This window comes from Schistocerca piceifrons, chromosome 9 (genome assembly GCF_021461385.2).
Source record: "Schistocerca piceifrons isolate TAMUIC-IGC-003096 chromosome 9, iqSchPice1.1, whole genome shotgun sequence".
Lineage (NCBI taxonomy): Eukaryota > Metazoa > Arthropoda > Insecta > Orthoptera > Acrididae > Schistocerca > Schistocerca piceifrons.
Window position 1 is genome coordinate 128,740,710 of NC_060146.1, and position 27,561 is coordinate 128,768,270.

A 27,561-nucleotide genomic window follows, 5' to 3' on the forward strand; every position below is an offset into this window, starting at 1 on the left:
CGGCGGCAACTGTGGGCAACTGCAGTTGCTGCCCATTACCTTTCCTGTTGCAAATTGTACACAAGAAGGATGTCTGGTGCAAAGTCTACCATATGGTCATTTAACAAAATGTGTGTCGGTGTCGGATGAAATAATGTGTTGCCAAACGTCATGGGGCAGATTCTCTGAGAGTTTATACAGTAAATCTCTCTGTGATACACAAAGCCTCTGACATTTAACATCTCCGTGATGCCCTTTGCTGTCTGTTTTTCAAAGCACTAATACAGCCCAGTACACTATCACTTTCTGTATCATTTCATGGACAGCCTGGTGTTTCAGCTTCCATCTGCCTTTCCTTCCCTTTCTAGTGGACCAGCCCAAGCTGTGCTGTCTTACCTGTTACGCTGTGCAATTGCTGGTGGCATTTTTTCGTGCTTTTTCCTTCATTCTTGACATAATATATCATTAAACCAAATACCACGCAAGAATAATTTAGAACCATTTTATCAGCTGCACACACAAAAACATTTGTTTACATTGATGTTCCTTGAAACACAATAGAAAGTGCACCAGACCTCTTAGGAGATACACTTCGTGCAGCATGTATCTTTTACATAGCAGGCACTACAGCCCTAAATGTATTGAATCAATGTGGTATTTTTCTACTAAGGAAGTATTTCTTTAGAAATGTTCTTACTTCAACAACTAGACAAAGCATTTTAAGTCATTATTAAGCTGTATAAAAAGAAGCACACGATGTCACCACCATAAAATGCAAACACAGTGGTATGAATGTGACGTAACAGAAAATCACTGACCAATGAATAAAACTAAGGATGGACTAAAAGTTTTAGAGGCTATGTACCAAAGTAGCAATTCCATTTTGATGATTAAGGTTATTTATATTGTGTATAATGTGAGTGAAAATTATTAATTTTTTTTTCAGTTTTGTTGTTTTCTTACACCTTATCTTCTGGTAATTTCATTTTTTATTAATTTTATTAGCTTTTTTCTTTGTATACACCCGCATATATACCTTCGTAGATCTCTGAAATTGTTAGTTATTTCTCACTTTCATTCTTTACTTTTCAATTGAAGAACAGTAAAATTTGTAAAGCAAAATGAATGTGTGAATATGCTGTCATTTTCATTCTTATGGCATCTTTTTCTGTTAATGTGCATTCACACCATTGTTTCTATTTCATGGCAGTAATATAGTACGCTTTTTTATACTGTGAAACACTCAGCAATGGCTTAAGAAACAGGAACTAGTTGTATAATGAAGTAGTCTAATACATGAAGCATAATTGGGAAAATCCAACCTTTAATATTGGCTTTTCAAACTCTTGCATGTATGGATGAATCATCTGGATGTGAAAACTTTCATTAGAAATTGTTGCCACAGCTTGTGAACAACAGAGGGAAACATTTATCATGTGCTCTCTCATCTGTGAATAGCTAATAGCCTTCCTGCAATTTGGCTGGTCAGTGTCAAAAGTTAATTTGTCCCCCCCATGTGAATGGTGTTAGTCCATTACAGCACTAATGAGTTGCATGTGGTAGCTTTGTGTTACTAGAGTGCAGTAACATGCTTAACTTCAATATATTTTGCTGTAGTTATTTTCAGATATGACTGGAGTTCTGCCCTGCTGTTCTTATTTATACCCACTCGGTGTTAATAGTACGGTTTCTTTCAAGGGCCTGTTCCTGCACTCTGTGATGAGTGCAATGACAATCCTCTCAAGAGGTGTAAATCGTGCAGTTGTCAAGTATGTGGCAAGAAAAATGAGCCGTCCAAGCAAATCATGTGTGATGAATGTGATTCACCGTATCACATATGGTGCCTTACACCTCCTCTGGAAGAAATCCCAGATGTGGATGAATGGTAAGAGAGATTTTTCTTCTTTTTTGGTAATCCAACTGGGGGAAAAAAATCCAGTAAGTTTAGCCATTCTTGCCACTAAGAGTGAAGATATTCAATATGTGTAACAGTTGTTATGGTCTTTTACATAATTGCCCATTCCCAAAGTATGTTCATAATAGTCTTTCTGGGTACTGAAAGCTGCCCAAGAGATGGCAGCTGTAGCACTAATGGCAGACAGTTCCCATGGCTAATCTAGATTCTTTTCTCCATCTTCTCTGCTGTAGATTGTATCAGCTGACCCGTCGCAATACAAATGGAAACAAGAGTGTTGTGCTTAAATTTTTCATGGAAGAAAATCCATCTTGTGTTTAACTCTTATGTTAAGAGCAGTAGGCAGCCCACATAGATTGCATACTTGATATTATCACCTATACCACTGGAAGTGCTTTCCTCATAGATCACCAGTCCTGTCCTCATAAAGCATATTATGTATTCTGTCCGTTGTATATTTCGTTGATTTGCATTGTGTAACCGTGACAATTCCTATATCATTGAGAGATGATCCTAGATGAATAAAGATATATAAATAAAAATAAATCTCTGATGGGTGGTTTGTTTGGGATGTGCATTCCTCTTTCGTGCTACAGACTCTGAGATACTTGATCTTGCTCAAAAGTTAACTGGTTGAATCCCAGGAAAAAGTTTTACTGAACATGTGTGAAGAAATATTGTTTCTAGGCAATGGTTCACTAGTACATCATGCAGTGTTTGAGATCATTGATGCAGCAAGTGGGAAAATGTATATACATGAAGGTGGGCATCTCTCCCAGGCTCCCTGTATTCGCTTCATAACTTTGGTGCTCCTCTGGCGGTGTTTGTTGATGCAAAAAGCAACGACTAACACTGTGATTCAGAATTCAATTAAACTGTAGGTCACTATATAACTGTGTCAGTCAGTTTAAAGATTGGAGGAAGGCAACAGCCTACAATCTCGAACAGGACCATGCCTTGAAAAGCCCTGTTGTGGTCAAAACAATCTTCACATTGATGACAGCTTTACTTTGACAGACATGAAAGAAGAGGGGGAAGGGGGGCAGAATATAACCTTTGCACTTTGTGTCATTTCAATTGGCATAACAGGTATGACACCATCTGTCACTTGAAAATGAGACAGCTGTCTCTGTAGCAGTGAGAGGTATGTCTTACTCAGCACAGTCCAGCCTGAATCTTTTCTCGATTTCTTTTTGTACTTCTCTGACTCCTTTGCCTATAAGTGCCCTCCAATCTTTTCCCTATGTCTCTTTCATCTTCTCCCTGCTACTGCTTCCATTTTTCTTCTGCCCTTCCTCATGTTTTTCACATAAACTGATTCCCCCCTCCCCACCGCCTCTGTAAATGGTGCCCAGGGCAAGTGCACCAGCTGCCATACTGTAGTTATGCCACTGCTTGGAAGCCTCATTTATAAGACTTCCATATAGTCAGAGATAGACTTGCTTGCACCAGTCATGGCTATGAAATAATTAAATGTGGAAAAGCAATTATGAATCACAACTTCGGTGTGGGTACAATTTGTGCACTAAACATAGTGGTCATTACTGAGGTGACTTGTAAGACTTCATATTTCACAAACTTCTCAAGGTTCTGAAACCTTGTTTTTAGCGAATGCTAGTATATGGTGGGACATGTAATTTTGATGTACATTTAATCCAACTGACTCTTTTATCAGTGGAGACAATCAAGCAATTATCAATTTTTAAATGGCCTTGATGTACTTTTTTTAAAAAAGAAACTGAATTCAGAAGCTCTTGAAAAGTATCAAAGAAATATGGCCAAATTGAAAGGCAAGATGGCCGGAACTAGCTGTTTCGCAGTAAACTCGGCCGAGTGCTTTCCGTTACACTGCTATAATTGGAGCTGTGAACGATGGCGGTAGAGTTTTGGCTTGTTCTGCGCACCTACGTCATGCATACTCCAATAACCAATGAGCGTTTGGTAATGTGAGCTCTCTGCTCTGAATGCTGTAGCTAATGCAAGCACTAAACGTGATTATATCAAGTTGTTTAGTGGATTTCTGTTTCATTTGTTGTGAGCTGTTATCGATAATGGTGGTGATAAGTAATAAATTCTGCATAAGCAAGAGACACAATCTGCAGGATATACGCTTACTTCAACTGGAAAGTATGCACATGCACGTACCGCAACTGTTGCTTGGAATCTTCAACAATGCCATCCCCATCTGTGCCTCGCCGCATGAACAGTCATTTGTGATTTGGACTACAATGTAAAACATATTTTCTCTCGGCCCTACTGTATATGAGATACATATAGGATGTAGTGAAGTGTAGATATAGTGTGTGATGAAGTTTAAGAAAATTATTGCAAAATGTATACTTTCTCATGTTTGAGTCAACACCTTCCGTGAAAACAAGGGTATAATTGAAGATCTTGACATGACCGAATATGTGCCCCACTTAGACATGTTTGCTCCCCAATAGCTAATTATTACTAAAAGTATCAATACCTACAGTAACAAGTCTTATATGACTGTAATCAAATTTTCAGTGGCATGCAAATGTTGTTAAAAAGTACATCATTTAATTAAAGAAAAAACCATACTTGCTTAAATATTTTGATTGGTAAGAGTTAAACAAAATGCATGAGTAGGCATATTATTCTGTTTCATTTGTGTTCTGGGGTCAACCGGAGGGGGAGGGGGTAGGGGCAGGGGCACGCACAATTTGCACAAACTGTACAAAAATTCGACCTCTTACGAGTAATGTTTCGTGGGGATCTGTGTGAACAACACTTTGTGCTCACCCTTCTTCATCCTTTGTTGAATTCCAGCATAAAGTTAAATACGGCTTTTTGTGGAATACAGTTCTCACCATGTACAAACACATTTCATGACAAATGTTCTCTGTGGTCAATCCCTCAACCCATACAACTGCACACTGTTACAGTTGGCTAGACTCTTGTAGCAATCTCTCATCTTCCACTTGAAGTATTTCATTATCATTACACCTTTTAGTGGTAGGTATTGACTGTGTATCAGTCAGCTTATGCTGCCTCCTCCCAGAAATACAGGGGTACAAAATTAGCAGGCATTTGCATATCTCACCCTGGTGAATAAAGCCATTTTTGTTATTATGGCAATGTGAAAAGGATAGATTACTATTCGTCACATGATGTGGTGTTGAGTTGCAGACAGACACAATGACTGCCAAACTTTTAGCTTTTGGACAGAAAGTCCTTCAGAAACACTAAAAACACACACACACACACACACACACACACACACACACACACACACACACACACACACTTGGCAACTGTGTAGGATCGCTCAGCTACAGTCTAGGATTACTTTGGCTATGTCCTTTTCATGTTGTTGCTCTTGTTATTTTCATTGTTTGCAGCTAAATGTACCTCTGTAAAACAATAAACTGGTAGCCAAGATCGCAGGAATTCTTTTTATTCCATGATTACCGGTTTCGGTGAAACTAAAGCTTGCGTTTTTGTGTGTGATGGAGACACTTAAAATTTATGTCATCTCCCTTGGACGCCTATGTGCTACATTTGACAATTTTGTAAGGCCTGCATGTTATAGGCAAATATTAATATCACCATTGTCTGCCTTGAAGTTGTAACCTATATGTGTCCTAAGATCTGATGATGGCGGCTTTAGTTTTGCCAAAACCGGTAATCATGGAATAAAAAGAATTCCTGCAATCTTGACTACCAGTTTATTGTTTTACAACCATCTAGAGCGCTTCCACATCAGCACAATGTGCTCCCTACAAAATAAATGTATCTCCCTTCTATGGCCCCACGGGACATCACATAATCAGGCTGCAGCACTTAAGAGTATGTTATGATGTAGTGTGACTTCTCATTTTATGTATGTGATGAGCACAATATGTAATGCATGACATAGCAAATATGCTTGATAATGGCTCACTGCCAAAATCAGCTAATAGCACGATTTTAATAAAGCACAACACAGCCTACAATGGACAGCATATTCTTTTATTAAAGACTTTGGAGGCTGTGGATTACCAAGGAAGCAAAATCTACATACGGACATCTTTGATTACTTTGTTCCGTAGTACTCTCAGATCTTGCTGGTTATGCATTGTTATGCCACGCAAGATTTCCTGAAAAAGTGGAAGGGGGTAGTTTTTAAGTGCAGATGCTATGTATGCACCGCAATTTTTATGTAATCATTTGAAAGTAGAAACCAATTTTCCGATTATTTTGACGAACTGCAGACTTTATTGCAATAATTATTGTTTAAGGAAATATTTCACCTTTTAGTCAACTATCGGATTTAGTTTGCTGTTATGCTGTAAAATATGCATAACAGCAAACAAAACTACTGATACTCTAAAATTATTAAACAATAATCATAGCAACCGAGACTGCTTTGCTTCAAAATCTTCATACGGTTGCTGTACCAGCCAGCCTGATGGAGTGGGAAAAGTTTTAAATGGCATGATGCCCTTGATAATACTACAGGCTGGCCATGCAGAGAGATAAATGCCTTAATAATTAAGCATATAATATTTGTCATCACACATCTTCATTAAGAATTTGGCACCTGACTCCATAACATTTGACTGTAGTCGTATTGTGTAAACTTTGTGATGTATTTGGTTATTATGAATGTCATTGGACGCAAAACTGTTGTTGGTTTAGGTTCTGTCCCGATTGCAAAAATGATGAAAATGAAATTGTCAGAGCTGGACATAAGCTCAAAGCTAGCAAGAAGAAGGAAAATTCGGTCTGGGTGAAAAGTGGTTACACTAAATGGGGCAAGGGGATGGCAAATGTTGGGCTCTCCAAAAGATGTACCATAGTGCCGCCTCACCACTTTGGACCCATACCGGGTGTGGAAGTAGGAACATGCTGGAAGTTCCGGATACAGGTTTGTCAAACTATACGAAGTCATTGGTTTGGTATATAGTTTCAATTATTGAAGTAATTGGTTGGGTATGTAGTTTAGTTATATTAGAGAAGTATTACATGTATGGGAGTGTACCAATTCAGTTGCTTTCCAAACAGTATCAGAAAAAATAAATAATATTAATATCTTTAAGAACACAGTTAGAGAAATACTGGAGAAAAATCCATTTTATTCTGTAAATGAATTTACTTGGTATTGCAAAGAACACTCAAAAATATGATAAGTGACCATTGTCCAATTCAACAAACAATAAAAATGTATGTATGCAATTTTTTTAAAATATAAGGGAAATATTCATGTACTGGGAAAAATCGCTGAATACACAGTACAGTGTTGTAAATGTATTGTGCTGTAATCTATGCTATAAATGCACTATGTTGTAGAAAATTGTTGTTGTATAATCAAAATGTCAAGGCCTATATGTAATGATACAACATGTATCAACTTAAATACATCAGATGGCTAATTAAATAAATAAAAATAAAATAAATTGGTTTGGTATGTAGGTTTACTGGTGGGGTTTGCCTCATTTGTACTAACAGTTTTGCTACCTGTCCGGCAGGCGTCTGAAGCTGGAGTTCACAGACCGCCTGTCAGTGGTATTCATGGACGCGAGGACGTGGGTGCCTTCAGCATTGTACTGAGTGGAGGATACGAAGATGATGAGGATTTTGGAGATAGCTTTTGGTACACCGGTGCTGGCGGTAGAGATTTGTCCGGCAATAAACGTACTTCTGTGCAGTCATCAGACCAGCTGCTCACAAATACTAACAAGTTAGTCTTATATTTTCTGCACACCATTTCTACTGCTAGTTCATTATTATGGTATTCTGTAGAGTATATTAAAAGGATTGCCCAGTGGAACTCCTCTCCGTCTATACTGAGTTCGCAGCTGAGTTTAGTACCTTTTTCAACCATAATGTATAATAGAACCCAAGAACAAAAAACCTATGCCTAGTGGTTGGAAGAAAGCACAGGTGTTCAAGAACTGTACCAGAAGTGATTCAAAAAACTACTATCCATCGTCATTGACGTGCATTTGTCAAATATTACAGAATATTCTAAGCCCAAACATATTGCGGTATATCTAACAAAATGACCTCATCCATGGCGCCCGGCACGGTTTCCGAACACATTGCTCATGTGAAACACAACTCACACTTTTTGTACGTGACATCCTGAAAGCTATGGGTTGAAGCTGTCTGGTAGATGCAGTACGTCTTAAATCCTCAGTTTGGTGCACATGCTCATTGTTATATAGAATTAACTTGGGGTGTGTACCAGGAAAGTGTGTTGGGACCTTGCTGTTTATGTTTCATATTAGGACATTGTGGACAACAGCAGCAACCTCATACTTAACAATTAGTTATGTTGTACTGACAGAAAAAAGCTGATCAAACGTTGTCAGATCTTGGTAAGATTTGAAAGTGGCACATACATTGGCAATGTTTTAAATGCACAGACCAGTAAAATTGTGCAGTTCTTAGAACAAAAAACATTTTAAGTTATGACTACAGTAAGAGTCACAGTTGCAAATACCTGGGGAGGGGAGTGAGTAACCATTTGTGGGATATACCGTATTTACTCGAATCTAAGCCACACTTTTTTTCTGGTTTTTGTAATCCAAAAAACCGCCTGCGGCTTAGAATCGAGTGCAAAGTAAGCGGAAGTTCTGAAAAATGTTGGTAGGTGCTGCCAGAACTAACTACTGCCATCGAATATATGTAGCGCTACATGGGCTTGCTTTGCAGGCACAAAGATAAGTACTGGTGCCAAAATATCTGCGTCAGTAAATAAATTTTAAAAAAGGTGGAAGACGAGCTTTTTTCTCCACCCTGAGTTTCGAGCTCTGCATTTTCATACATTATCCAACGAAATAAATAAAAATTCCGTATCGTTCATGTTCGAATGTAGCAGAATTTCAATGTACTACGAAAATCCGACTGGCAAGACTGTTTGAGGTTTTTGTCAATATGGCCAACTCTACATTCTGAATTTTTTCGTACCTGTGAGAAGAGATGGTTGCTAATAGGAACTTTTATGAATTGTGAATCACATGCAGTATTCTCTTCACCATAAGAATAATACGAATATAAACATTTTGCAATGTATTCTTTCGTGTTTGCTGCTATCTCATTTAAATCCTGTCTGCCTAATAAACTTCGAAACTAGAGTGAGACAACAGCAAACGCGGAAGAATATACATATCATGTCATGTTTATATTCGTATTATTCTTATGGCTAATAGTGATACAGTCAGAAATGAAGCACGGCAATTGACTAGATTTTTAAATCTAAGATGACTCTAATTTCTGTGCAGAATGTAATGTACTAAAGAGGCGTCTGCAAAGATTTTCACACGGTCGCTAAACTCTTGTTCAGAACATCATCTATCATACACCGTCTATCATTTGGTTCTTGTTGACCATTATCAAAGAAAGCAGCAGTGTAAGTAACAACAAATAGCAGTCTCTTGCTATAGTTTCGCTAATGAGACAATTCCTCTCTCTCTCTCTCTCTCTCTCTCTCTCCTCTCTCTCTCTCTCTCTCTCTCTCTCTCTTTTTTTGTAGCTGCGGTAGCGCACACAAAAGCAAGCCATGCCGCAAGCGCCGACAGGCCGTAAACACTCATTATCAGAATGCAACAAACAATGCATGCCACAGTACAGTAATTCAGTTTCAGCTTATAGTGACTTAAACACCTCTAACAAAGAGAACGGCACTTATCAGAGCAAAGAAAAATAAGCAATCGATTCAGACCTGACGAAGCATGTGAAAAAGGAAGGGTACTCGTATAAATACGGACAGAGTGCCTGACGCATAGCAATGGCTACCTGGTAAACCTTAACTGCTAAGCTTACGACTCGAACCAAACTACTGTAGCTGTATCGTCATTCATTCAACCTAAATTGGGTTTCATATTAAAATGGGCAAACTTTGTTTCGATTTGGAGGTGCAGCCTAAAACTTTCCTCTCCTCTTGAATTTCGAGCCTCAAATTTCAGGTGCGGCTTAAGATTCAGGATAATTTTTTTTCCTTATTTCGAGTCTCATTTTTCAGGTGCGGCTTAAGAGTCGAGTAAATATGGTAAAGTAGAATGATTGCATAGCTCATACGTAGGTAAATCAAATCAAGTGGCAGACATCAGTTCACTGGTAGAATACTAGAGAAATAGATTATGAAGGACATTGGCGATAAAACACTTCTCCAGTCCATCCTAGAGTATTAGTTAAGTTTGTGGGACTCTCACCAGACAGGACTAACAGAGGACACTAAATATATACAAAGAAGACCAGCATGGTCGCAGGTTTGTGTGACCCATGGGAGTGTCACACAGATGAAGAAGGTGTGTGAGCAGATGCTTGAAAATACTCAAACTGTGAGCACCTGCTTACAAAGTTTCAAGGACCGACAGTAAGTGTTGAATGTTGGAAAATCCGTACGTTTCACTCCAGTAGGGATAACAAAGAAATTACCAGACGAAACTACAGCATACACAGAGGCATTTAAGTAGTCATTCTTCCTGCGCTCCATATGTTTGACTGCAATGAGAAGCAGCCCTAATAGTTGGTACAATGAGAAGAGCCCTCTGCAATGCTCTTCAGTGGTTTGCATAGTATCACTGTAAATGTAGAAGTGCTTTACAAAGGTAATGGCAGTTTCTCAGTATATTTTTTGCTACATTATGACCATTTACATAAGAGACCAGCTTTTTTATTTACATTCTCCTGTTTTTAATCTATTATTGGTGATAACCCCTCTATTCTACACATTGAACATTCTTGAGCAGTTAGAGATTTACACTGCCACTTCTTAAAATCATCAATGAACAAATTTTACACTACAAAACTTTGTCTTCCAATATTTGAAAGATGACTATAAGATCTTAAAAAATACACCCTCACAGATTACTGTGGCATTGTAAAATTGTCTCCCTGTCCCACTTAGCCATAATCACTGCACACACTTACTTACATTTATCTAATTGTAACTGTCTCCTCACTTTGTTTGCCAATTAGTACTTCCCTTACTTTGCATAAGGCATCATCTATACGCCTTTACAGAATGCCATAATGATACAAAAATCTCCCTACCAAATTTGGTCATGATTATTCTGTGTGTGTGTGTGTGTGTGTGTGTTTGTGTGTGTGTGTGTGTGAACCAACATTTGCTCATCTGATAATGTTTCCACACTAGAAAGTTTGCTCCCTCACTGAATGTTTTTGCTTGCAGGGCGTATACGTAAAATTCAGTAGCTTTACTCACTATGTAGCTATATTAAATCTCTTGCATCTAAGTACAAGTACACAGTCAAGCAGGTGTAAGATAAAACAGTCCCCTAGGTATAACAACTGTCAGTATAGTCAGATTCCTACTGTATCAGCTTGTAACTATCTACTACTTCTTTTTTCTCATGTTTTTCAGTGCCTGTCACCTGTTACGTCTACCATATTAACTACATATTCGCATCTTTATCTTTTCAGTCTAAACATGATTATGGTAGTTTATAGGCTGCATCCCCCCTCCTCTCTCTCTCTCTCTCTCTCTCTCTCTCTCTCTCTCTCTCTCTCTCTGCCCTGTTCATAAATAAGATGTGTGTTAAACAGTGGAAACTCCAGGTAGAAATATCAACAATGTAGGAAAACACTTCTACTCAAATGGTTCAAATGGCTCTGAGCACTATGGGACTTAACTTCTAAGGTCATCAGTCCCCTAGAACTTAGAACTACTTAAACCTAACTAACATAAGAACATCACACACATCCATGCCCGAGGCAGGATTCGAACCTGCGACCGTAGCGGTCGCGCGGTTCCAGACTGTAGCGCCTTTAACCGCTTGGCCACCACGGCCGGCACTTCTACTCACCATAAAAAAGATACGTCAAGTAGTGACAGGCATAATTAAGACATTTACATAGAGCTTTCAGCCACAGCCATCGTCAGTAAAAACACATACACACAAAAGCAAGCAAGAAAGCGCACCTCATGCGCACATGCCCACCAACTCCAGCATTTCGGGTCGGGCTGCAATATCGTGTGGGATGCAAGCAGCGATCTTGAGGGGATGGGGAAGGGGAAGGAATAGTAGTGCATGGGAGGGGAGAAGGACGAACGCTGTCTTGAGGAGTGTGCAGGGACTAGAATGCCAACAGGTGCAGCACCAGGAAGTTATGGGACAGGGATGTGAGAGTAAAAGAAACAAGAAAAAGAGGGGGAGAGGGTTGCAAATAACAGGGTGCGAGATGAGAATGGGGAGATGATAGGACAGAGGGGGGTGGAGGGTGGGGGGCAGTATGTTACCGTAGGTTGAGGCTGGGATAATTATGGGAACGGAGCACATGTTGTAAGGATAACTCCTATCTGCGCAAGCTAGTGGGAGGGGAGAGGGGCAGGGGGGAAGGATCCAGATGGCTCGGGTAGTGAAGTAGCCTTTGAAATAAAATGCGTTATGTTCAGCTGCATGTTGTGCCACAGGATGGTCTATTTTGCTCTTGGCCATAGTTTGGCGGTGGCTGTTCATCCTGGTGGACGGCTGGTTGGTAGTCATACCAATATAAAAAGCTGTGCAGTGGTTGCACCGGGGCTAGTAAATGACATAGCTGTTTTCACTTGTGGCCCGTTACCTGATGGGATAGGATAAACTTGTGACAGGACGAGAATAGGAAGTGCTGGGTGGGTGGATTGGGCAGGTTTTGCACCTGGGTGTTTCTCAGGGATATAATCCTTTTGGCAAGTGATTGGGATTGGGAGTGGTGTAGGGATGGACTAAGATGTTGGTTGGGTGACATAACACCACTTTAGGAAGGGGTGGGAAGTATCTTGGGAAGGATGTCCCTCGTTTCAGGGTACGATGGTATGTAATCAAAGCTCTGGCGAAGGGTGTGGTTCAGTTGCTCCAGTCTGGGATGGTACTGTGTGACGAAAGGGACACTCCTTTGTGGCTGGTTTTTGGGGGTTGTGAGGAGAAATGTCACAAGAGATCTGTTTGCGGGCTAAGTCCGAGGGATAGTGCCTGTCTGTGAAGGCCTTGGTGAGATCTCAGTATACTGAGCAAGGGAGTTTTTGTCTCTGCAGATATGCTGTCCTGGATAGTCAGGCTATATGGGAGGGATTTTTTGGTGTGATAGTGTCATAGGGGTGACTGCTGTCAAAAGGCAGGTACTGTTGGTAGGTTTAATATGGACAGAGGTGTGAATGGAGCCATCAGAAAGGAGAAGTCAGCATCTAGGAAGGTGGCCCATTGGCTTGAGGAGGACCACGTGAAGTGGATGGGAGAGAAGGTGTTGAGGTCGTGAAGGAATGAAGATAGGGTATCTTGGCCCTGGGCCCAGATGAAGAAGATCAATGGACCTGAACCAGACTAGGGGTTTGGTGTTATGGGAGGCTAGGAAGATCTCCTCTGTTGTAGTAGTAGTAGTAGTAGTAGTAGTAGTATGAGTATGGTATTCTGCCTTACGGCAGTTCTTGTGTCATGGGTTAAGCCTCTTCAACTTTTGTCTGTTCATAGCCAGTCTTTTCATTTATGACTATTTGTCTCCTTTGATATTGTCCAGCATTTGATATCTTCTTTTCCCTCTTCCCTTTTTCCCTCCACCATTCCTTCTATTCCTTCCTTCAGTAAACAGTCTTTCCTCAAAGAATGTCCAATCCAGTTTTGTTTTATCTTTCTGATGACTTTCAGCATGTTTCTTTCTTCTCCACCTCTTCTTAATACTTCTTCATTCCTTACTTGGTCTTGCCATTTCACTTTTTGCATTCTTCTCCATATCCACATCTCTAGTGCCTCCAGTCTTCTTTCATCTTCCTTCCCCACTGCCCAGGTCTCTGCACCATAAAGTGCAATGCTCCAGATGTAGCATTTGGCAAGTCTTTTCCTCAGATTTTTGTTTAGTGGTTCAAAAAGTAATTTCTGTTTCCTCTTGAATCCTTCTTTTGCCATTGCAATTCCTTTCCTAATTTCTGTTGAGCAATACATATCATCCATTATTACACTTCCCAAGTAATTGAAGTTACTGACTTGCTCTATTTCCTCTCCCCCTATTTTCATACGGCATTTTCTCCCCTTCTCTCCAATTACCATGCTTTTCATTTTCTTGTTAATCTTCATTCCATATTCTTGTGATCTTGTGTTTAGATCATCTAACATTTGTTCCATCTCTCTGCCATCACAACCATGACATCTGCAAATCTTATACATTCCACTCTCCGACCCCCTATACAACTCCTCTCCTCTAAATGGCCCATAAAAAGGTTGGCGTAGGAGGGTGCCATGCAGGTGCCCATGACGTGTCTTGTTTACGGTAAGTAGCAATGTGTCTTTTCCTACATTGTTAAAACGATAATGTAACGTACTTGAGTGTTTGAACAGAAACTATTAAATTGAGTACACCCAAGTTCTATAAAGTCCTAATGACCTCAGTGACTGTTGCAGTATTAATTCAAATTGTCCACTTTGTTTAATTTTATTAATTGAAACACAAATATTGTGTATTAAAAATACTTCTTTGGAGTGACTTTGACATCTTTCACAAATGAATCAGAGGGAGCGGTACATTGTACTAATAAGAGGACTCATATTGCCAAGTTGTTTGTAAATTTAACTCAATTTTGTAATCACTGAAATAACATTGCATACTTAGCGCATTTAGGCCTAGTTTCATTTTGTTTCCTCTTTGCCTTCATGGTGCTTCATTTATTTTGTCAGACAGTGTATACTTACTTTCTTTTTCGCTTACATCTTAAATCATTTAAAAATTGATCACAAATTGCATGGTGCATACTGTATTAAATGAGCTATCTGCTTCTTTTGGCTATAGATATCTTAAAGCTGGAATTATTCGCTCAGTCATTCTGTAGGTAGTTGTTATTGTATATTTCAGGGCTCTTGCCGTTAACTGTGCAGCTCCGTTGAATGAAAAGGGGGCTAAAGCTGACGATTGGAAGAAGGGAAAACCGGTGCGCGTCATTCGAAGCTACAAATTTCGGAAGCACTCTAAGTTTGCTCCAGAGGAAGGGTTGAGGTAATATTCCACTTATCTTGTTGTACTATTTCATTCATTGTTGTATTAAAATGATACTGTAATTGGCGGATAGCAGTGGTGGTGGTGGTGTCGGCCTGTGCAGAGCAGACCACGTGCTGACTCTCTCCGCAATGTGAAATATTTACCTACAGACTATTGCTGTAGATAAGTGTGTTAGAGGCAACAGTGTCGGTGACTGATGCTTGCGTCAGTCTCGTAATGACAGATAAAAAGTGAAATCACAGCCTTAGGCGAGGGTTCAGCAGCAACTCTGAAGTGTGTTGTGAAGCAGTGAATTAACTTTACAAAATTGGCATGAGGAAATTAGATCATATGTGAAAATCGTCTTTACTAACAAGTATGCATCACTCATTTCAAACAGTAGACACAGTCATTAGTAAATCGTTTTACATTTGCAAACACACTGGATTGGCGGGCATGTATAAATGTGTCTTGTCTTCTAAAGAAACAAAAATGAAAGTAATACAGAATCAATTTTTAACCAACTTCCTTAAAATCAGTCAATGTTGAGTTAGCACTGAATGAAACTAAGAATACGTTTTCAATTTTTATACAAAAGTGAAATGTTAGTGAAAAATAAAATCAGTAAATGGGTGGAGATATGCTTTGTTCTCATTAAAAGTATCTGTCGATAAAATTAGTATAGGACACAAACTTTCTCTGTATTTGGCTCTCCATTACCCTTCGACGTGACAACTACACAGCTTTCAGCTTCTCCAATTGTAGATGTGCAGATTCAATTTCACAGAAATTCAGCTCATAAAGTTACAGCCTCAGTTTAACACTGTGAGTGTGTTCCCATCTCTGTAAAATATACTATTTCTGTCGAGTTTTGAGTTCAGTGCAAAGTTTTAATCTGCTAGGAAGTTTCAACACTGAGGTTTTTACAACTGGTGCGACAGTACTTTGTGTGTCGATGTGTGCCACAATTGCCGTGAGGAACCTTTCGCGAAGGCAGCCCCTTGTGCAGTAAGACAGGTAAGAAGACCAGTGATTTGAAGTTTCCCCTTATCAGATTCCCATTCTCAAATTTATATTTACCCTTCATATAATGTGACAAAAAATTAATACTGTATAATAGGCTATCTATTTTCATGCCTTACATTTTTCAGCTTACACTATAATAAGAAGAAAATAAAATATCTTACTAAACAATCTAGTTTTCGTGCACGTTGTGTGGATTGTATTCATGGTAACTCCACATTGTGTGTGTGTGTGTGTGTGTGTGTGTGTGTGTGTGTGTGTGTGTGTAATTCATAAGAAGGCCTTTTGGCCAAAAGCTTCCTTGTTTGGCAGTCTTTTTCTTGTGCCTGTGTGCAACTCAGCATCTCCACAATATGGTGAGCAGGTTTATAGTTTCCATAATATTGTCATTATTCAATCCTGGATTTTCCATTGTTTGATTTCCTGGTGATGCTGAATATTTCAGTAGATTTACAAATAAGGTGGTGGTACTTTTCTGTGAAAACGTGTGTGCATGCCAATCATATACATAAAATTTCTTTTATGCTAATCTAAAACAAAATTTGACAAGTTGAACCCAACCACATATGTATCATGTACTCAGAAATTCATCTGTGAAGTAGGACAGTTGTCAAGCAGAAAGTACTTCAGTTCATTTCTTTAAACTGTCATTATCATCCAGCACTTTTAATTAATGAGGGATGTGGTCAAATATTTTTTGGCTGCGTACTTTGCTCCTTTCTGTGCTAGTGTAAGGCCAAGTTGTGCTTATTGGTGGCATATTTAGGAATGCTCCTATTATTTTCATTAAACAGATATAGGATGGACATCAGATATTATCCTTACTGCATTCCCAAGGAATACTTTGTGTGTATGTATGGAATTGTTCCAAATAAACTATTCTGTATAACATCAATGAACGGAAGTATGCAAAAGAAGATAATTTTCTAACACTTTCATCACCAAGCTCGGCCGTTACACATAGAGCAAATGTTACTCAAATGTTTGAGAAGATCTATCCTAGTCACCATTTTTCAAGATGATATGTCATATCAGGAGTGGAAATGGGAAACATTGTAAGTGCCATTTTTTTCACAAAATGTGTTTCCAGTACTAATTTGTTCTTGGTACTCTGTTGCATGTCCCTAGGATTCCTCCAGGAGTCAAACCATGGAGAAAGTCTTTCATTGGCAGAGGTTCGTGGTCTTTGAGCCAATCTGTTTCCCCTCTGCAGTTCCAAAATTTAAAAGATGTGAGAATTTTGTTGACTACAGTTCTAATAGTCAAAGTGTTTATGGCACTTGGAACAAAAACTTTCCTTCCTGCTAATTTGTCGAAAACTGGCATTTTTGAGACTGTGTTCATATGCAAAATGAAAGTTGATTGTTGCAAAGCAGAAAATAGCAACCAGCCACTGTTATTAAAGCTGTTTATTTACACAGATAAAGCCATTAGCTATTTTGCTAATGTCGGCTCATCTTCAGAGGGATGTTCACATTTATTTTACATTGTGTGTGGCTTTTTGGAGGGGCTGGGGAGACAGTCACAACTAATGTAAACAGAAACAAATATTAATGTGAACAGTAGTCTAAGGATGAAACAAAAACTGTCAGTTTGAAACAGGTAGTGGAACTGTTTGTGTAAATAACCATAATCATCAACAGTGGCTGGTTACTGCTTTTGTTTTTGTAAGAATCAGCTTTTAAAAACTTCCTTATTGGCACTTAAGACCAGCTAGTTTAACATTCTTACCACTCTGGATACCAAGCTTGTGCGTAGCTCGGCTGCATTTGCACTTGATGTAGTGGGTGCTAAGTTTTGTATCTTGAACTACTCCTGGGACAACGTGCAGATGATTTTGCTGTTGAATTTCAGACGTGTGAGTGGTTTCTCGGACAAAGATAGATTTTCTTTATAAAGAATGTAAGCATTCAGAAACATTCAGCCAGTTATGCTGGAAACCACTTTCTTCCATAATTTCAGTCTTCCTCTCATCCAGATAAAAGTACGTCGTCATATCTGAGGAATCAATCCCTCCCATGTATTTATTATACTGAAATGTGACATCAGGTTTCTTCAAAGGTTGTAGTTTGCGAATACGTCTCTCTGACACTGTTGCAGTAGAGGAGGAACTGATCAACAGAACCGAATTTTTCTGTGACATCTTTTCCCTGAAGCCACAGAGAAGCACAAAGGCCTTTCTAAAGAATTTGACCTGCCCAATGTCAAATTTGGAAAGAAGATTGTTGTTATTGTTGTTGTTGTCTTCAGTCCTGAGACTGGTTTGATGCAGCTCTCCATGCTACTCTATCCTGTACAAGCTTCTTCATCTCCCAGTACCTACTGCAGCCTACATCCTTCTGAATCTGCTTAGTGTATTCGTCTCTTGGTCTCCCTCTATGATTTTTACCCTCCACGCTGCCCTCCAATACTAAATTGGTGATCCCTTGCTGCCTCAGAACATGTACTACCAACCGATCCCTTCTTCTGGTCAAGTTGTGCCACAAACTTCTCTTCTCCCCAATCCTATTCAATACTTCCTCATTAGTTATGTGATCTACCCATCTAATCTTCAGCATTCTTCTGTAGCACCACATTTCGAAAGCTTATATTCTCTTCTTGTCCAAACTATTTATCGTCCATGTTTCACTTCCATACATGGCTACACTCCATACAAATACTTTCAGAAATGTGCTTCCTGACACTTAAATCTATACTGGATGTTAACAAATTTCTCTTCTTCAGAAACGCTTTCCTTGCCATTGCCAGTCTACATTTTATATCCTCTCTACTTCGACCATCATCAGTAATTTTGCTCCCCAAATAGCAAAACTCCTTTACTACATTAAGTGTCTCATTTCCTAATGTAATTCCCTCAGCATCACCCGACTTAATTCGACTACATTCCATTATCCTCGTTTTGCTTTTGTTGATGTTCATCTTTTATCCTCCCCTTAAGACGCTATCCATTCCATTCAACTGCTCTTCCAAGTCCTTTGCTGTCTCTGACAGAATTACAATGTCATCGGCGAACCTCAAAGTTTTTATTTCTTCTCCATGGATTTTAATACCTACTCCGAATTTTTCTTTTGTTTCCTTTACTGCTTGCTCAATATACAGATTGAATAACATCAGGGAGAGGCTACTACCCTGTCTTACTCCCTTCCCAACAACTGCTTCCCTTTCATGTCCCTCGACTCTTATAACTGCCATCTGGTTTCTGTACAAATTGTAAATAGCTCCCTGTATTTCACCCCTGCCACCTTTAGAATTTGAAAGAGAGTATCCCAGTCAACATTGTCAAAGCTTTCTCTAAGTCTACAAATGCTAGAAACGTAGGTTTGCCTTTCCTTAATCTTTCTTCTAAGATAAGTCGTAAGGTGAGTATTGCCTCACGTGTTCCTGTATTTCTACAGAATGCAAACTGATCTTCCCTGAGGTCGGCTTCTACTAGAAGATTAGGTGGGAGAAATTTTCTGTTCCTCTGTATTGTGCCAGTTAGGAAGGTTCCCATGGAATACAGTTTTTCCACTACTGGAATTGACGTGAAAAAATTGTCACAGAAAATGTTGTACCCCTTGTTCATGTAATTACCAAGAGCAAGTTATTTTGTAATAACTACATAGCCTTATCCGTGCTCTTTTACCACCACTCTGTCAGCTTCACATTGCATCCAGAACTTTACAACCCATCTGTGGTGATGTTTGTTAGGGAGATACTGGGTGAGTTGAGAATGAGGCTGAGCCAACAAGACTTTTGTCAACACTCAGCTGTTGATGAAGCATATAATGGTGACGAAACACATTATTGGCAATGTTCAGCATAATGTCAAACTTTGCAGTGAGGTCGTACACTGGATGACCAGGAGGGAGCAATTTTGTATTGTCTGTAAAGTGGAAAAATTTTAAGAGAAACTGAAATGTATTTAGTGAAAACATTTGGGGAAAACCATAGTTGCCATATTTTTGTCTGTGGACCAGTAACTAAAAAGTGTCGGTTTCTTTATGAGTCCCATATTTCGTATTACTACCCCAAAAGCACTCATTTCTGGCAGTGAGGTTAGTATACCACTTTCTCACACGAGAGTGCACTGATAAGTTTACGTTTGCTTTGAGAAATAGCCGAGAATATCTGTTGCCATTATTGTCAACAGTTGCACTGGGGGGAAAAAAGTTAAAAAAATCAATTGGCGTAGTATTTATTGATACATGTTTGGGGCCTGGTAATTCCGAAAACGTGAAGCGGTGAGGAGCAGGATTGTCCAACTCATCAGTTACAATTTCAGCAAACGTGTCGCTAGCTGCAGTCAATTCTTCAACATCGTCTTCATCGCTGCTGGGTGCAGATTCGACTATTTATGACTCGCATGATGAGACATCACCACTAGACCACTCATAGATCGATCCACTGTCCGAAAAACCTGCAAAATCGTTCTCACTTTCACCACTTTCCGCGGTATACATCACACTCAAACAAGACTTCTTGCTTGGCGGCACCATATTACCTTCGAAATGAACAAAAAAAAACCTTGTGTTTGGAACTCAAAAATATCGATTATTGGCATCGACGATCGAAACGAAGTAATTGATGACTATCTTTCGACCTTCGTTCGTCTTCACGACATCGATATACGACGATCTGTGCCTTAGTTTGAAAGAAAAGTGTGCAAAAACGGCAGTATGATTAGATTGTACCTGGCACTTTTCGCGTGTACTGTGCGATCAGATTAGATTGTATTTGGCACTATAAGAGCTAAACTTCTGATCAATATGCACACTACAAAGTTCACTGAGATTTATAAAATGGCCCTAAAACTATTGTAGCAACATACCAGTTCTCTCTTTGAAAGTTCAGTCATTACAGTTTTTGTCATTTTAGACATTAATACAGCTGTACTTTACTAAGTTCACGTCTTCCGTTAATCAGTAGAAAATTAATTTGTAAATCTTTTCGTATGGCAGCCGTCACTGTCACTCGAACATGTTTTAAAAATTTGTTGTTTTTTAATGTTTCAGGTACGACGGCATCTACAAAGTCGCGGAATATCGCCCAGAAAAAGGGCAATCTGGTTTCATTGTATGGCGATACTTCCTGCGTCGGGACGACCCAACACCGGCCCCGTGGACGGCAGCTGGAAAGAAATTAATAGCATCTCTTGGCCTTCAGCTTGAGGTCGGTGCATCAACATGTTATATACCATAACAAGCCTGTTACATGAATTTTAATTAATTTTTATGAGATCAAATGTCACGCTCTCCCAGTTGCCTCCGTTTGTGTGTCTCTGTTCCAAATTATTTCTCTCTTATTAAACTTTCTTGGCTTTACTGGATTACTGCCAAAAATATTGCTGACTTGCACATAATATGGGTAAATCTTGAGTCTTTGCTGGCAATAGGCAGTATACAGAAACCCCTCCGTCCATCCAAAGAGGGTAAGAGGAGGAAATGGAAATTACTTTGAATGGTTGCTAATTGAATACTTCCATGTTAATGATGTGTAGTAATTAAACTATAAATAAGTCTCATGCAGTCTCACAAGTGGCTTAACAATTAAATCATTGGTCTAGTGCATTGTTGAGTGAACAGGGGGGTGTATATGTGATTAGTTCTTTTGACTGATCATACATACTGCCTTTGCACCAAATGAGAGCATCTCTGCTGTCTGCGGGCTGAACTGGGAGCAGATGCTACTTGGCCACGGTGTCTTGCAGCCAACAAATATTTCTTAAATGTGATCCTCTTGTTGTTGTGGATTTATCCTGAAGCATGCATAGGACTTGACAAAAAGATATTGGTGCAGCGATGCAATGGTTGTGAATAAGACATCACTCGATAAACTGAGAGTTACCCTTTTAGAGAACTGTTTTCTACATTACATTTTGGAGATGGTGTTTTGAAATTTAAAAAAAAAAATCTAGATTTTGCACAAGAGACTGTCCTCAGGCATGAAAAACAATATTAATTACAGGATGTATGTTGAAACATGACCATTTGTTTCTACACCGCCAGACAAAAAAATTGAAGAAATTAAACTTCAAAGGTCAAGGTGTTATGTGATGTTATTTCAGTGATCAGAATATTGAGTCAAATCACAAAGACCTTGGGAGTATGGACGTACTTGTCAGTATGACATTGGATCCCTTCCAGCCAGGATGGATTCCCTGATTTGTTTGGGAAGGGTGTCATAAAGCCGTCGTATTCTCTCCTGAGGCAAGATGGCCTGCAACTGCTGTATTTACTCGAATCTAAGCCGTACCTGAATAATGATACTCGAAATCAAGGGAAAAAAAATTTCCCGAATCTAAGCCACACCTGAAATTTGAGACTCCAAATTCAAAGGGAGAGAAAAGTTTTACACCGCACCTCCAAATCTAAACAAAGTTGGTCCATTGTAATATGAGACACAATTTAGGTCGAATGAATGACGATACAGCTACAGTAGTTTAGTTTGAGCCATAAGCTTAGCAGTTAAGATTTACCAGGTAGCCAGTGCTATGCGTCAGTCACTCCGTCCGTATGTATATGGGTAACCTTCCTTTTTCACGTGCTTTGTCTTGTTTGAATTGATTGCTTATTTTTCTTTGATCTGATAAGTGCCGTTCTCTTTGTTATAGGTGTTTCTGTCACTCTATGCTGAAAATGCATTACTGTACTGTGTCATGCATTATTTGTCACATTCTGATAATAAGTGTTATATATATATTTATATGTGTGTGTGTGTGTGTGTGTGTGTGTATATATATCCCAACAATCACGTTTGTTATTGTTGCTGTTGCTTTTCGAAATCTTTCCTGTCGTCTTATTTTCTCTTTCTGTTTTTACCAGTATTCCCACTTACACCAACCTATCCGAACCCCGGAGATGGGAACTTGCTCTTCAAAATATCCTCTCTTCCCGTTATCCACCAGGCCTCAATCTCCGCTAATTTCAAGTTGCCGCCACTCATACCTCACCTGTCATTCAACAACATCTTTGCCCCTGCACTCCTGCCTTGACTGACATCTCTGCCCAAACTCTTTGTCTTCAAATATGTCTGCTTGTGTCTGTATATGTGTGGATGGATATGTGTGTGTGTGTGCGAGTGTATACCCGTCCTTTTTTCCCCCTAAGGTAAGTCTTTCCGCTCCCGGGATTGAAATGACTCCTTACCCTCTCCCTTAAAACCCACATCCTTTTGTCTTTCCCTCTCCTTCCCTCTTTCCTGATGAGGCAACAGTTTGTTGCGAAAGCTTGAATTTTGTGTGTATGTTTGTGTTTGTTTGTGTGTCTGTCGACCTGCCAGCACTTTCATTTGGTAAGTCACATCATCTTTGTTTTTAGATATATTTTTCCTACGTGGAATGTTTCCGTCTATTATAACCACCCCCATATTGAATTTGATATAAATTTCTGCTGTTTCCGGAGGATGTTTTCAATTGTTCCCAATTTCTGAGGCATACTGAGAACGAAAACAATCTTGCCTTGATAAATGGACAAGGTTATCTCTTGGTGCTTTACCACAATAATTTCATATAGTTTTGCTTTTCATTTGTAAAAGATGGGAATAACTATCATCACATTACGAAATGTGAAGGCCAGACATACCAACACTTAAAGGGAACAGCCATGGGTACCAGGATGGCCCCTTCGTACGCCAACCTATTCATGGGTCACTTAGAGGAAGCCTTCTTGGTTACCCAGGCCTGCCAACCCAAAGTTTGGTACAGATTTATTGATGACATCTTCATGATCTGGACTCACAGTAAAGAAGAACTCCAGAATTTCCTCTCCAACCTCAACTCCTTTGGTTTCATCAGATTCACCTGGTCCTACTCCAAATCCCATGCCACTTTCCTTGACGTTGACCTCCACCTGTCCAATGGCCAGCTTCACACGTCTGTCCACATCAAACCCACCAACAAGCAACAGTACCTCCATTATGACAGCTGCCACCCATTCCGCATCAAACGGTCCCTTCCCTACAGCCTAGGTCTTCGTGGCAAACGAATCTGCTCCAGTCCGGAATCCCCGAACCATTACACCAACAACCTGACAACAGCTTTCGCATCTCGCAACTACCCTCCCAACCTGGTACAGAAGCAAATAACCAGAGCCACTTCCTCATCCCCTCGAACCCAGAATCCCCCACAGAAGAACCACAAAAGTGCCCCACTTGTGACAGGATACTTTCCGGGACTGGACCAGACTCTGAATGTGGCTCTCCAGCAGGGATACGACTTCCTCAAATCCTGCCCTGAAATGAGATCCATCCTCCATGAAATCCTCCCCACTCCACCAAGAGTGTCTTTCCGCCCATCCACCTAACCTTCGTAACCTGTTAGTTCATCCCTATGAAATCCCCAAACCACCTTCCCTACCCTCTGGCTCCTATCCTTGTAACCGCCCCCGGTGTAAAACCTGTCCCATGCACCCTTCCACCACCACCTACTCCAGTCCTGTAACCCGGAAGGTGTACACGATCAAAGGCAGAGCCACATGTGAAAGCACCCACATGATTTACCAACTGACCTGCCTACACTGTGAAGCTTTCTATGTGGGAATGACCAGCAACCAACTGTCCATTCGCATGAACGGACACAGGCAGACAGTGTTTGTTGGTAATGAGAATCACCCTGTGGCTAAACATGCCTTGGTGCACGGCCAGCACATCTTGGCACAGTGTTACACCGTCCACGTTATCTGGATACTTCCCACTAACACCAACCTATCCGAACTCCGGAGATGGGAACTTGCTCTTCAATATATCCTCTCTTCCCGTTACCCACCAGGCCTCGATCTCCGCTAATTTCAAGTTGCCGCCACTCATACCTCACCTGTCATTCAACATCGTCTTTGCCTCTTCACTTCCGCCTCGACTGACATCTCTGCCCAAACTATTTGTCTTTAAATATGTCTGCTTGTGTCTGTATATGTGTGGATGGATATGTGTTTGTGTGCGAGTGTATACCCGTCCTTTTTTCCCCCTAAGGTAAGTCTTTCCGCTCCCGGGATTGGAATGACTCCTTACCCTCTCCCTTAAAACCGACATCCTTTCGTCTTTCCCTCTCCTTCACTCTTTCCTGATGTGGCGACAGTTTGTTGCGAAAGCTTGAATTTTGTGTGTATGTTTGTGTTTGTTTGTGTGTCTGTCGACCTGCCAGCACTTTCATTTGGTAAGTCACATCATCTTTGTTTTTTTATATACCTGTCCATTTTTCCCCCTGAGGTAAGTCTTTCCGCTCCCGCAATTGGAATGACTCCTTACCCTCTCCCTTAAAACCCACATCCTTTCGTCTTTCCCTCTCCTTCCCTCTTTCCTGATGAGGCAACAGTTTGTTGCGAAAGCTTGAATTATATATATAAGAGGAATCGTCTCATTAGCAACACAATGGCAAGAGACTGCCATTTGTTGTTATGTACACTACTGCTTTCTTTGATAATGATCAACAAGCACCAAATAATAGACTGCGTATGATAGTAAAATGTTCTGAACGAGAGTTTAGTGAAAATTTTTCTCCATTTGAAAATCTTTGCACACGCCTCTTTAGTACATTACATTCTGCACAGAAATTACAGTCATCTTAGATTTAAAAATCTAGTCAATTGCCATGCTTCATTTCTGATTGTATCATTATTAGGCATAAGAGTAATACGAATATAAACATGACATGATATATATATTCTTCCATGTTAGCTGTTGTCTCACTCTAGTGTCGTAGTTTATTAGGCATACAGAATTTGAATGAAGTAGCAGCAAACACGAAAGAATACATGGCAAAATGTTTATATGTGTATTATTCTTATGGTGAAGAGAATCCTGCATGTGACGGAGCGAGGTGGCGCAGTGGTTAGTACACTGGACTCTCATTCGGGAGGACGACGGTTCAATCCCGTCTCCGGCCATCCTGATTTAGGTTTTTCGTGATTTCCCTAAATCGCTTCAGGCAAATGCCGGGATGGTTCCTTTGAAAGGGCACGGCCGATTTCCTTCCCCATCCTTCCCTCACCCGAGCTTGCGCTCCGTCTCTAATGACCTCGTTGTCGATGGGACGTTAAACACTAATCTCCTCCTCCTCCAATCCTGCATGTGATTCACAATACATAAAAGTTCCTATTAGCAACCATCTCTTCTCACAGGTAGGAAAAAATTCAGAACATAGAGTTGGCCATATTGACAAACATCCCAAACAGTCTTGCCAGTTGGATTTCTGTAGTACATTGAAATGCTGCTACATTCGAAGATGAACAATACGGAATTTGTATTTACTTCGTTGGATAATGTATGAAAATGCGAAACTATTTTTTTCACGCAGAGAGTTTGGCGCCAGTATTCATCTTTGTGCCTACAAAGCATGCCTGTTTAGCACTACATATATTTGACGGCAGATTTGTGGCGGCACCTATCAACATTTTTCAGAACTTCCGCTTACTTTGCACTCGATTTTTGGATTACAAAAGCTGGAAAAAAGTGCGGCTTAGATTCGAGTAAATATGGTACTGTAACTGATCCTTGGTATCTTGGATACTGGCTCTAGGAATGAGTTGATGTCGTAACTGGTCCCAGAAATGTTCTACCGGAGACAGTTCGTGTGATCTTGCTAGCAACAGGACTACCTCAACATCATTCAGAAAGTTCTGTTGGATAATGGCACCACAATACTGTCACATCAGAGGTAACGTGAGGACATGAGATGTCTGTGAAGAACCATTATGCCCTCAGAGTTCTTTCAGTCACTATCAGCCAGGATCTGAAGTTACACCCAATGACTGCCCATGTTATGACACCAGGCTTTACAGTGCTGTGCCTCACCGAAACATTCGAAGAATGGGACCTCTCCTCAGGTAGTGATAGTCGTAAAGGGCTGTGCAGAGCTAAAAGTCATTGCTGAACACAATGCGACTCAATTGGTTGGCAGTCCATGCTTCCCAGTCATACCATCACTCCAGATGCGACTGGTTGTGTTAATGTGTGGGACTCTAGCATTTTGGGTTTACATGTCACCGTTTTATGCAGTGCTGATACAGTTGTGAAAGTTAACTTTCATTGTCATTTCCATGGTTACCTTTCTGAAAACCAGTGTCCGGTGTTTTATTTGAATTTATATTCTTACAGGTGCCAGAAAACTACGATGTAGCGCTCGCAAAGAAATCTGGAGATAAGCCAAAGAAAGCAGCCAAACGTAAATTAAGCAATGGAAATGAAATAAACTTTTTCACAAAAAAAGTGAAAGCTGAGCCGTATGTGATTGATGCAAAAATCCAAAAAATTATCGTCAAAGACAAGCAAAACACAAAGCTGTGGGAAACCTGCAGTTCTTCACTTCAAGATGGCAAAAAGGTAAAGTCCAGTGTACTAAGCAGGCACAATGTTTGTTTATCCAAAATACTTGACATTAAAACTTCTAATGTTTCGCTAATCTGCTAATATAATTATGTGTTGAAATTGTGATTATTTTTAACTTGATAATACAGTTATTTCCTGTGGCAGGTGTAATATGTGATGAGGTTGGAACCTGTACCAACCTTTGTTTTCATGTGTTAGGTAGAAATTCCCTTCTTTATGACTCCACAGACGAAGTTGTCACAAGTAGTTAATTAATTAATTAATCAGTCAAAAAATAGAGCTTGTAAATATTGTAGTTACCAGTTATTAGTAAACCCTGGAGCTTCAGTAGTGATGCAAGATTATGATCTCAGTTGATAGAATTCACTGAGGAAAAGTCAGTTTTTTTTTCCACTCAGCCATATTTATTGATGTCAGATATAGATGCT

At 39.9% G+C, this 27,561-nt stretch overlaps 1 protein-coding gene across 1 annotated transcript in view; it reads left to right on the forward strand.

Moving 5' to 3' along the window:
* LOC124717067 (E3 ubiquitin-protein ligase UHRF1-like) overlaps positions 1-27,561 on the forward strand; it is a 68,025-nt gene that overhangs the window by 35,198 nt on the left and 5,266 nt on the right. The window contains exons 6-11 of the mRNA XM_047243750.1: positions 1,678-1,864; positions 6,539-6,767; positions 7,369-7,580; positions 14,687-14,827; positions 20,827-20,983; positions 26,903-27,127. Of these exons, the coding sequence (XP_047099706.1) occupies positions 1,678-1,864; positions 6,539-6,767; positions 7,369-7,580; positions 14,687-14,827; positions 20,827-20,983; positions 26,903-27,127 (1,151 nt within the window). The remainder of the gene's footprint in view (positions 1-1,677; positions 1,865-6,538; positions 6,768-7,368; positions 7,581-14,686; positions 14,828-20,826; positions 20,984-26,902; positions 27,128-27,561) is intronic.